This window comes from Paramisgurnus dabryanus, chromosome 1 (genome assembly GCF_030506205.2).
Source record: "Paramisgurnus dabryanus chromosome 1, PD_genome_1.1, whole genome shotgun sequence".
Lineage (NCBI taxonomy): Eukaryota > Metazoa > Chordata > Actinopteri > Cypriniformes > Cobitidae > Paramisgurnus > Paramisgurnus dabryanus.
The window spans coordinates 39,286,419-39,298,520 of record NC_133337.1 but is presented as its reverse complement, the minus strand read 5'-3'; the positions used below and the strand labels follow the sequence as shown (position 1 = coordinate 39,298,520).

The following is a 12,102-nucleotide window of genomic DNA, read 5'->3' as shown; positions in this document are numbered from 1 at the left end:
ATGATCCCTTCTATAGTCACATTATGAACAATAATACAGTTTATTTTCTATTAAGAATATAATTGGGAGTTTCCCAGACAGGGTTTAGATGAATCTAGGACTCAGCCTTAATTATATAAGGACATTTAAGTAGGTTTTAAAAACATACCTCACAAAAAAAAAACAGTACAAAACAGACAAAACAATGGCACTGATATATGCTGAGATAGTTTTAAGTTAGAGCAGCTCAAACATGCATTTTAGTCTGGGACTAAGCACCTTAATGTGTTGTAAAAGCACTTTACAAATGTAATGGCATCTACTGTGTTTTATTAGATATTTACATATTTATATAAGCCAAAAGACTTTAAAAAAAATCTATTAAAATAATTGAAATAAATGAGTCTGCACATGCTCTACTTTTAACTACAGTTTGATTCAGTTTGGCTTGTGATAAGTTGACATAACTTAGAAAAAGAAGTTATAAAATTGTTAAATTCTTAAGTTAAAATAACATAAAAATATATGTTGATATCATCTTTTACAGTGAGGATTTGATTGTTGTGATTTTCATAAATTCTTCATAAGGATGCTTTCATTGTAACGCATTAGAGCTTTCACCGACCGTTGTTATGGCCTCTTTGATTCTGTAACAGAGAAAAACATGTTTAACAACTTCAGGAAAATCTGTAGATTTTTAAAAAAAGTTCCCTACTTAATTAGCATTTAAAAATTTTTTTTTTTTTAAATTATAAATTTAAAAATAAATAAAACTATATCTTGTCTGAAATCTTAATTCACATGTGAACACAAGTTCAGTGAAACAAGTGGTTATAGTAATTTTACAGCATTTTAATTCAGTCAAAATCTAAAATAAGTATAAGCAAATATTTTGGATATAACAAGATGGCACTGTTATTTATAAATGGGGTAAATGCAACGCTCAATATGGTCACTTTGGCGCTAGAAGTCCCGCCTTCCAGTTAAAAGAACCAATCATCAATCAATAAAACAGATGATTCTTTGGAAGAGGAGCTTTGTAGTCACAACCTGTGTGGATGCGCATGCAGTAGCCGAAACGACTTCGAATACAAATGTTTTTAGCACAATTTAAGTTTTAGACACAGAAGTTATTCTACAGTTGATGTCAAGATTAATTGTTGGTCGAAAAAAAAGTTACATTGTGATTTTAGGATTTAACTTAAGCTATATTTGTCTTTCCCCATTCAAGTAGATAGGATTTTAGTCTTGCATGACTGATATAACTGCCCAGAGGCATTGCAAAGATGGCCACCTAGTGACTTCCCTAAAGGGACTTTGGTATAATTTGCATATGGACATATCATAAAAATAAGATCTTGATGAGGCAGTCAAACAAAAACACACTTTTGGGAGTGATGTTGGTGCATTAAACACACCTTTCCGCTTCAACTCCACGTGCACAGAGACGAGCAAACACCTGCATGTAGGACAAGGCGATCTCAAACTGTGGGAAAGAGAAACATCCATATAGCCAATAAATGAGAGACAGAGAGTCTGTTTGTCTTCTTCATATTATCATAAATAAAATTAAATATAAATTATTCACCTCTTCCACGTGCCAGTCAAAACATGTTGTCCTGAAATGCTCAGCTACAGTTTTGAACTCCTGTAAATCAATGCTAGTACTATAATCTCCATCCACTTCATCCTCATCTGCACCAGCAGGAAAGCGTTGCTTGATAGCTTGAACCGTTCGCTCAATTTTAGCCCTAGCCTGTAAGATAAAGGTCAGAAAGCATATACTTTGTTTTTGAAGATTGTTTTGTCATCTATTGTGAACATTAATCTGAGCTAGATATATTCAGTTAATACACTCACCTAAAGGATTATTAGGAACACTATACTAATACTGTGTTTGACCCCCTTTCGCATTCAGAACTGCCTTAATTCTACGTGGCATTGATTCAACAAGGTGCTGAAAGCATTCTTTAGAAATGTTGGCCCAGTTGAGGAAATTTGTGGGATGCACATCCAGTGCACCACATCCCAAAGATGCTCTATTGGGTTGAGATCTGGTGACTGTGGGGGCCATTTTAGTACAGTGACCTCATTGTCATGTTCAAGAAACCAATTTGAAATGATTCGAGCTTTGTGACATGATGTATTATCCTGCTGGAAGTAGCCATCAGAAGATGGGTACATGGTGGTCATAAAGGGATGGACATGGTCAGAAACAATGCTCAGGTAGGCTGTGGCATTTAAACAATGCCCAATTGGCACCAAGGGGCCTAAAGTGTGCCAAGAAAACATCCCCCACACCATTACACCACCACCAGCAGCCTGCACAGTGGTAACAAGACATGATGGATCCATGTTCTCATTCTGTTTACACCAAATTCTGACTCTACCATCTGAACGTCTCAACAGAAATCGAGACTCATCAGACCAGGCAACATTTTTCCAGTCTTCAACTGTCCAATTTTGGTGAGCTCGTGCAAATTGTAGCCGCATACCTTGGTTGTAACGAGTGGTTATTTCAGTCAAAGTTGCTCTTCTATCAGCTTGAATCAGTCGGCCCATTCTCCTCTGACCTCTAGCATCAACAAGGCATTTTCGCCCACAGGACTGCCGCATACCGGATGTTTTTCCCTTTTCACATCATTCTTTGTAAACCCTAGAAATGGTTGTGCGTGAAAATCCCAGTAACTGAGCAGATTGTGAAATACTCAGACCGGCCCGTCCGGCACCAACAACCATGCCACGCTCAAAATAGCTTAAATCACCTTTCATTCCCATTCTGACATTCAGGCTATGTTTACATTAATGCGTTTATGCTTTAAAACGCGTTACTTTTGCTACGTTTACGCCTTTCATCTACACTACATCACCGTTTTCGACCCTCATAAACGGATTCGTTCGCAAACGCTGAAGACCCTGTTTTAGTTCGAGAACTCAGACGTTGCTCTGAGTGTAAATGAACGTAGACGGAGTCTTATGTAAACGAACAGCTGATGTTAACGTGACAGCGCATTTTCAAAGTAAAAATTATTTTATTCATGTAAATGTTGGTTTGCAACGGAGGTTTTGCCAAAAATATTAAACATCTACCAACCAGCTATTATAAACGCTATATCGGATTGTTTTAACATGTATCCTTATAGATAATGTCTGTTTTATATGAATGTTTGAGTGTTGTTGGGTTTAATGTGTTTATGTTTTGTTTAAATTTAGTTAGCTTACGAAAGATAGACTGTAATTTTAAACGCCATATAGGCGTTGCAAAGGCCAATATGAAGGGAGAATTGTAATGGGTCAGACATTATTTTCCAGTTTAATGTAAGTTTTGTTTGCTACTTTAAAATGAATTTCGTTTCAGATAATTTGTCTCTTAATTTTAATCGATGTTTTGTTGATAAGTTTTGTGAATATAAATTAATAAAAACAATAAACTCAACGTCATTAATATAATGCTCGTTTAGGCGCTTGGCTTTTAGCTATTTGTGTGTTGCTAGCGGAGGACGTGCACGGACCTCGCACACTTTTAAAAATTAATGCAATAAGCATTTCTGGTATAGGCTAAAGCAATACTTCACCTCTTACTATGCTTGATTGAAGTTTGAATTTGCTGAAATTTATTTTTGCTTCAAGTTCGCTACTGTTTAGTACTGTTCACTTGAATGCTTTCTTTTTAAATCATAAAGACCTTTCTGTTTAGTTATAAAATCAAAATTAACCTATTAATCATATTAATATGTTGTAGGGGGAGCTAGAACAGTATAAGTGTTTATGTTTTGTTTAAATTTAGTTAGCTTACGAAAGATAGACTGTAATTTTAAACTCCATATAGGCGTTGTAAAGGCCAATATGAAGGGAGAATTGTAATGGGTCAGACATTATTTTCCAGTTTAATGTAAGTTTTGTTTGCTACTTTAAAATGAATTTCGTTTCAGATAATTTGTCTCTTAATTTTAATCGATGTTTTGTTGATAAGTTTTGTGAATATAAATTAATAAAAACAATAAACTTAACGTCATTAATATAATGCTTGTTTAGGCGCTTGGCTTTTAGCTATTTGTGTGTTGCTAGCGGAGGACGTGCACGGACCTCGCACACTTTTAAAAATTAATGCAATAAGCATTTCTGGTATAGGCTAAAGCAATACTTCACCTCTTACTATGTTTGATTGAAGTTTGAATTTGCTGAAATTTATTTTTGCTTCAAGTTTGCTACTGTTTAGTACTGTTCACTTGAATGCTTTCTTTTTAAATCATAAAGACCTTTCTGTTTAGTTATAAAATCAAAATTAACCTATTAATCATATTAATATGTTGTAGGGGGGAGATAGAACAGTATAAGACTTTCCCAAACACATTTTTATAGGTTCAAAAATAGTGTCTGTTATAGTTGCCAGCAAAGGACCCATGTATGACTTTTTGTCAATATCGCACACCCCTAGGCTGCATAAACGTACAAAGGTAAGCTATTATTAGAGTAATAAGTTATTTTACACTTTTATGCGCATGCCCAGTTACGTGATTGGTCATGTTTCATGCAGTTATGGTGGTGTATAGTGTGGATGAAGATTCTTCTTAAAATGCCAGTATAAACGAGGATCGTTTTCATTTTAAAATGCCGTTTTAAAACGCAAATGCTCTAATGTAAACATGGCCTCAGTTTGGAGTTCAGGAGATTGTCTTGACCAGGACCACACCCCTAAATGCATTGAAGCAACTGCCATGTGATTGGTTGATTAGATAATTGCATTAATGAGAAATTTAACAGGTGTTCCTAATAATCCTTTAGGTGAGTGTATAATGTACTGTATTGAATGAATAGACATCAAACCTGATAAAGAGATTCTTGTTTTCTGATCAGACTTTGTCTCTTTCCTGCATCAGTTTCTGTGGCAATTCGGTGCTTCAAGATTGTAAATGGGACTTCATGGGTAGGAGTCAAATCAGTTAACCTGAGCTTTCGAGCTTTAATGATCTGCGGGGGTTTCTGAGGGGCGTTTTTCAAAACCTCTCTGATTGGACATTGACCAACACTCTAAAGAAAAGTCAAATTTCACAGCATCTAAATTCCAAATGTAAATGACTTCTTTTACAAAAAGAAAAGATACAGTTTTATTTATTAATGCACCCTGTGTGAAATCCGCAATGTTTTTTACCATGTCGCCAAACCAGCAAAAGTGAGAGTGGCACTTCTTTTTCTGAAGATAACCAAACTGATCCTGAAATGTTGCTTTATTGAGGTCACACTGAAAAATAAATGCATTGTCTTATTTGTTAGCATAATTTGAGCCAATAATAAAATTATGCAAAGACAAACCTTTTCATTGTGGTGCATCCAAACAGCTGAGAATTCATTGGATAGATATGTCTTCCTCACAGGGTCAAAATAACAGGCATAGCTACTCTCAATCGGGTTAGCTGCCGTCACTGCGTACACTAGAAACACAATTAAAGATCAATGTCTGCTGGCTATTGGTCTGGCATTTATAATTATTTTATTGTTATTTTAATAGAAGTCCTCTTTCTTTCTTACCATTAATGTAGCTGGGGAGTTGTGTGAACATTGATCCAGAATAACAAGCTTCCAAATAAATCACCATCTACATCCACATCAAAGGGTTGGAGAGGTACTGAGAGGTTAAATAAAAACTTAAACGCTTGAGAGGAAAAAACTATGACTTTATATGTTATGTTCAGGGTTAAAACACATCTGGAGTACTTTTAAATGTGTGTACTGTATATAAATATACTGTACCTTTGAGAACATCCTATCTGCCGCCATTTGCTTGATTGTTGCAATAAGATCACTGGCATAAAGCTGCAGGAAAAAGACTGCATTACATAACCAAAAAATAGCCGTTGAATGCTGTAAAATAATTTATTCATGTAGTCATATAATTACACTTTAGAAAGCTGATCTTAAAAATATGGGCCAATGATAAAATAGTATTGACAACCAACCAGTATGTTCATGATGCTAAAACTTGCTTTGAAATCCCAGGGTTCCATGTGTTGGGAATCCTTAAACTAATATATCTGAATATTACAGAATCAAAAACATATACTGGTATACTTTTAAAACTTACAGGACTGTTAGGAAAACAAAATACGCCTGGACCTCCATGATCTGACAGGTAGATGAATATCGTATCATTTCTTCCACTGTGAGACAAAAGATTATTATTTTTACAAACATTTATTCTTTTCATTTTCATTAACTAAACAATTACTATGTTCTGTTCATGCATATATTTGCATCTGAACTGTAATAATGTGAAGAGTTATTGATTATGTTAAAGTGGGCGGGAAAAGCATCAAGTTTCTGAATCCAGATTACAATTAGGAAAACTACCCATGGTTTCATTTCGAGTACAGTAACATTTTATCAGCTAATTGATGAGTGTTCTGTGGTGAAATTATTTACATAAGGGAAGACTTTATGTATTTTAAATTGACGCTACTGTGGGTACATGGACATGCAGTAGCTACCTTCTGTATAGGTAGAGAGTATCATATTGTTTACAATAAACACACTTTAATATTCTGGGAAAAATACCTCAAACACACAGTTTCTGGATCTTTACCATCATGTGCAGATATCTCCAGATATAATTTGAATGATAACTGCACTGGGGGTTCACGCCATCTATTGGATTTGGTTTGAACTGCATCAAATATTTCATTTTGAGGCTAACTCTAATCCAAACACAATAATATTTAATACATTTACAGCCTCACAGGTTTGGTTGAAAGCAGTGCTTTAAGTGGCCCAAAAGAGGTGCCGGTACTCTAGTTTGTTTTTGTTTTTTTGCTGACTCGACTCCAATATTGAAGGGGTTTTATATTCAGCAGTCAACAGACGACCTTGTAAAAAATAATAAATCCTTTTATAAATTTGTGGATTATCTGTGCAAAAGGTAGATATGTGAGTTAAAGATAGAAAGAGCTTGAAAAAAAACTTAAAATGACACTAAGACCATGTCCATGGGTTCAAGAATAACAAAATACTGGCTATTTGAAACTAGAAAGTCATCACTTTATTTTGTCCCATTGTTTTTCATTTTGCAATTAAACTAAATGTCTATTACAATTTCAAGAATGTTTTTACTCTGCACATTGCCTGAGGAAATCCGAAGGTGCTTGAACCAAACTGACAGCCGTGACACAGCGGAGATTGTCACGTACCTACAAAAGGGTATTGGATAAAGCTTGCGTCTGACCTGTAGCTATATCATTCTGGCTTGGTGGGATGTCAGCCAGTGAATCCTCTGATTCTGACCTTGTTCTTTTACTACTCAGAGTGTAAAACAAGGAGGGCATATTAAGTGGTCATTGTACTTTCATTTTAACCAAGCAGCTATGGTTGCGCGTTTCACACACAAACACAGACCTCTCCAGTCCAGACCACACTGACTGACAGTCAGCGGCAGAAGCGACGCATGCGCTTTTAACTTGTAAACGCAAGGGTCAGTGGTGTAGTGCAGGGTATACGCAGGTATACGGAGTATACCCACTTCTATTTTTGATAACATGGGGTATACCCACTTCTATTTAAAAAAATATGGGCATGAATTAAGAGTATACCCACTTCTCCAGGCACCACTACACCACCGGCAAGGGTGTATGGGTAATGTAGTCTCTGCTCTCGGTGGGACGAATTAGGAAGCGTACATTGTGAAGGGCGCTCTGAAAAGCGGCAGCCCAGCCAAAGGATTAAATTAAACCTTAAACAGATGTTCAAATAAGCATTGCGGTACGCTAAAAGCACGTTCTGGGTGCACGGAGAGGTGGTGGTACGCTCAAGAGCTATATTTAGAAGTGCTGGTACTGGGTACCGGCGCGTTCCGGCCCACTTAAAGCACTGGTTGAAAGTACAGGTTCAGTTTGCCCCGAGTTTGTGTTAAAGTGAGATTTTATCACAAACAAACCTTGCAATGACTTTTTTTGGACCATTACTTCTCACAGCACGTTTATCACCTCTGAGCACAGCCAGAAAGTTTTCAGGTGTTACATCCTGTAAGAAAATAATAATTATAATGAGATACAGGACAGAAAATCTATTATGCGTTCAATAAAAGTAATGTTACCTGTCCAGTGTAGTCTTTTGGAACCCTCTGATACACATTCCATCCGTTTGGTTTATTTATAATCTTTCCAGGATATGGGTTTCTATGGAGGCAGAAAATATTGTTTAATTTTCGTTGCCCCATTGTGTGTTCTACATTCAAAAGTGACCCTGTCTGTGAAAACCAGGTTCAAGTCTGATAATCTAATGATAAGAAGAGGAACTTTAAAGTTTAAATTCAATCATTGATCTCAGTCAATATTAAAGTTATCATGGTTATATTCTCAAAGGATGTTCTTTACATGATAAAGAAAATAGTAAATCACAAAAGAACGACTTTACACTGTAAAAAAATTCCGTAGAAATGTCAATGTTATTGCAGCTGGGTTGCCGGTAATTTACCCTAGATTTACATTTATGTTATTTACTGGCAAGAGTTTGTTCAAAGTTAAATAAATTTCAAATATTAACAAGTCTTTATCTTTACAGAATAAAACTATACAATAACAGCCTCATGCAAAGCATTCTGGGAACCAGAAATCATCATCAACCTTTTTCTGTTTTTTGGTCCAGATTTTGTTTCCCAGAATGTTTTGCTTGATGCTGTTTTTTAGTTTTACTCTGTAAAGATAAAGACTTGTAAATGTTTAATTTTCATTTAACTTTGAACAAAATCTTGCCAGTAAAAAACATAAATGTAAATCTACGGTAAATTACCGGCAACCCAGCTGCAATTTCTACGGAATTTTTTTACAGTGTAGCTTTGTATTCCCAGGCACCATACAAAATGATACTGTAAAAAATGGGCTGTAGTTCTGCAGCTGTTTGCCAGTCACTTTCTGTAGAGTTAACAGTGTAATGATGAAACAAAGAACATTAAAGTTTGATGTCAATCTCTGAAATCAGTCAGTATTAAAGTTATCAAGGTTGTATTCTCAAATAATGTTCTTTACATTACATAGGATAGTTTTATATAAAAAATAGTCAAAATTGACTTAAGCTGGGTTTTCCCTGGAACCTTAAATACAATAGGCTATTATACATGGTTGATTTAATTGGCATTTTCAGTAAAGATCCAAGTTAACACTGCTATAAACATTCATCATCACCAATAAATGAGCCACGTGGACCTGCAGGAAATCTCTTACTTGTCATTATAAGCGATGTCATCATACATCATCACCACAATCTGAGAGTCAGGGATTCCATTCTGATGCATTATCTGATAGGCGTGACACACATCGGCCTGAAATGGACAAAAGATGTTTTACAAACTTCATGCCAACACCTGTCAAGCATAAAGCTCAACTGGTGGACAGGTGAGTATGGGGCTTGCAACACCAACTGAATCCAAGACAATTCACATAATCACAAAATAAATGTAAATGTAAGCCACAGACCTGGTGCCTGTAATTGTCCCATTTCTTTGAACCAGCAGCAAGCATTACCCAATGTTTTCCACCTGCTGCTGCCATTTCATGAGCTTAGTCTAAGAGAAAAGTTAGAACATAGTGTAATGCATCAAATATAATATTCATCGTATTTCATCACGTAATACATTTATATTAATAAAGTAATATTCACTTTAACAAGTTCAATTTAACATAAATAAAACCAACAGAGTGTGTGGGCTTGTTTTTCTTTACAAGATTCGTTTTATTTTCATACCTGTATCGACTGTCGGACGATCTTCTCGTTGTCAGCTGTAGGCAGTATCGTTTTGAAAACCATTGTTCATATACGGAAGACGTCACACAACGTGACTTATATCAGCCAGTCAAACCCTGACACTCCCTCACTCATAAAATGAAAGAACAGCGAGGATCAAAACCAAAGTTGTTAAAAAACTGTAATGCGCAAACGACGCGCGTCTGCATTTATAAGCGCGTTTTTTAACACAACATGAAGCGTGTTAGATATCTTAACTTTTAACCATTTATTTGATCTTTTTCCAACACACATTTACAAATATCAACAATATACCATTATAATACACTACAACGAAAATTATGAACTAAAATTAAGTTAAAGATTAAAACGAAATCAAAACTATGTGTCATTAGAAAGAAAACGAAACTGCAAATGAAGATCTCTGAACATCTGTCTGTCAAATGCATCTGTTTTCTGCATGTTTATTCATATATCTACACTTATTATTTACACATACTGTAAAAAAGTTGGCTCAACTTAAAAAAATACTTCAATCGGTAACATCAAAAAAATGTATGTTTATTTAGCCTAACTAAAAATTTTCACCTAGTGTAATTAAAATGAAGTTCAAATTTTTAGGTGTTATCAATTAAAGTAATTTTTGAATTTAACCAACTTTTTACAGTGCATGTCTATGTTTATTATACTTTACATATTATAAATATAATACTGTACTCTGTTATACTGTGCATGTGAGTACCCCTAAGTTTATAGTGCACTACAGATACGAAAACATGCGTTTTTAGTTTGTAAAAAGCTTGGAAAAAGGTGAAAGAGTTGCATGTATTTATTAATAATACATTAGAATTGGTGAAAATCAGTTATGAAAAAACAAATGGCAGGACAATAGGCCCGTCTCTCAGTGTGTCATGTTCATAATTTAATCATTGTCCTTCCTTTCTTTCTTTTGCCCTGCCAGCTTCTAAGGCTATATTGATTTTGAGAAAAAAAAGTCTAATAAAATAAAATAAGACTAGAAAAGATGTTTTATTTACCTTTCTCTCTTTACCATTAAATAAAAACTGTGCTATATCTGACTGTGAGAAAGCACTGCATATCACCATGTTTCTGAGCGCTGAAGACTTCTAACTTCAGGAGTGTGTGAGTTTTGTAACAGGTCTTTGCACCCTGGACTAAAAAGATTTGATGATCGTATAAAACATTCAGTTAAAATTATCATCTAGTTTTTGATGGAGATGGCATTTAGCGGCTTTTGCATCGGACATCCTCAATTGTTGTATTAAATGTCAGGGAAGGTTGACCCAGGATCTTCTTGTCTTCTGGTTTTCATTCATCATAACCGATCGACAGGTCTTAACTGTATTTCCCCTACACACAGACACACACATGTTCATAGGAATGTTGTTTCTAGTAGACAACACAACAGAAGAGAGATTCGTGGAAACCCATTATGCTTATCTTGTTGAACAGACCATACAGGTTTAGTTTGTTTTACGTCATGCTTGAATTTCAATGCACTTTTTTAAGTTTAACATGGTGCTTAAAAAATATGTCATGTGTAAAAAATTATGGGTTCATTTCATACCAATGGTTGGGTCAAAAAGAGAGAAACCCAGTCAGTCGGTGGTAAATGAATATGCAGGGTTGTTTAACCAATGTTGGATCAAATAAACATTTTAAAACCAAAGTTACCCCAACGGTTATGTTTGTCCTTTTTTGCCCCAAAACATCAATGTACATATTATTAGGTGAATAACAATGGGGTAACAGTGTGACATCTGCCAATGTTGATGGGCCTGCAACAGAATATAAAGTAGCTTCCTCATACCATTAGGCCTTTTGTTCGCTATAGACAAAATGTCAAACGCTCTCTCATTTGTAAGTGTCTTTGAATAAAAGATGTGACCATTTACACAGCAAGACCTACCAATCTCTGTCAAATTAAAATAATGACGTCTTACATAATTTAATGAATTCATCTGCGTTTATTTATTTATTAAAAGTAAAGCTATTTCCAACAGCATCTAGTTACTGTATACTCATGTCAAGAACCAGTTAATCTACATTCAAGTAAATCTACACAAGTTGAGAGAAGGGCAATTTATTATACAGTTCATCAAATCCACAAAAATCTTTGGACTGCATGTAAATGTAATTTGACTAAAAAGTGTAGGTGAACATTTTTTACCCTTTTAAAATAGTAAAATTTCACTGCAAAAATAATTAATCCATGGTATTTCATATTTCGGCTAACTTTATAATTTCAATACTTTTCTCCAGGAAAAATTGTATATATTTAAAAAAAAAGCTTATTATTAAACATAAAAAAGCTGTTACTACCCAATGATATACTGTAAACAGCATTAAGTTATTGTGTAGTTTAATTTGCAC

The 12,102-nt window shown here is 34.9% G+C and overlaps 1 protein-coding gene across 1 annotated transcript; it reads right to left on the bottom strand.

The window, feature by feature from the left end:
- Positions 1–290: 290 nt before the first annotated feature.
- On the bottom strand, positions 291–9,817 carry LOC135743077 (legumain-like). The gene is made up of 14 exons (XM_065260612.2): positions 9,709–9,817; positions 9,441–9,529; positions 9,189–9,286; positions 8,063–8,144; positions 7,904–7,989; positions 6,062–6,137; positions 5,731–5,793; positions 5,509–5,575; positions 5,293–5,411; positions 5,132–5,221; positions 4,807–5,010; positions 1,568–1,735; positions 1,398–1,465; positions 291–626 (listed from the first exon to the last, which is right to left on the bottom strand). Exons 2-14 carry the CDS (start codon positions 9,513–9,515, stop codon positions 575–577), a joined length of 1,248 nt encoding a protein of 415 aa, XP_065116684.1. The 5' UTR covers positions 9,516–9,529; positions 9,709–9,817; the 3' UTR covers positions 291–574.
- Positions 9,818–12,102: the final 2,285 nt, after the last annotated feature.

What these genes read in the sequence shown, in the direction of transcription:
- LOC135743077 (XM_065260612.2), bottom strand. Translation starts at nt 9,515, where the DNA reads ATGGCAGCAGCAGGTGGAAAACATTGGGTAATGCTTGCTGCTGGTTCA. An exon ending in CCAAAAAAAGTCATTGCAAG is followed by an intron (nt 6,138 to 7,903) that starts GTTTGTTTGTGA and finishes TTTGTCTCACAG; the next exon opens with TGGAAGAAATGATACGATAT. An exon ending in TTGACTGGCACGTGGAAGAG is followed by an intron (nt 1,466 to 1,567) that starts GTGAATAATTTA and finishes TCTTTCCCACAG; the next exon opens with TTTGAGATCGCCTTGTCCTA.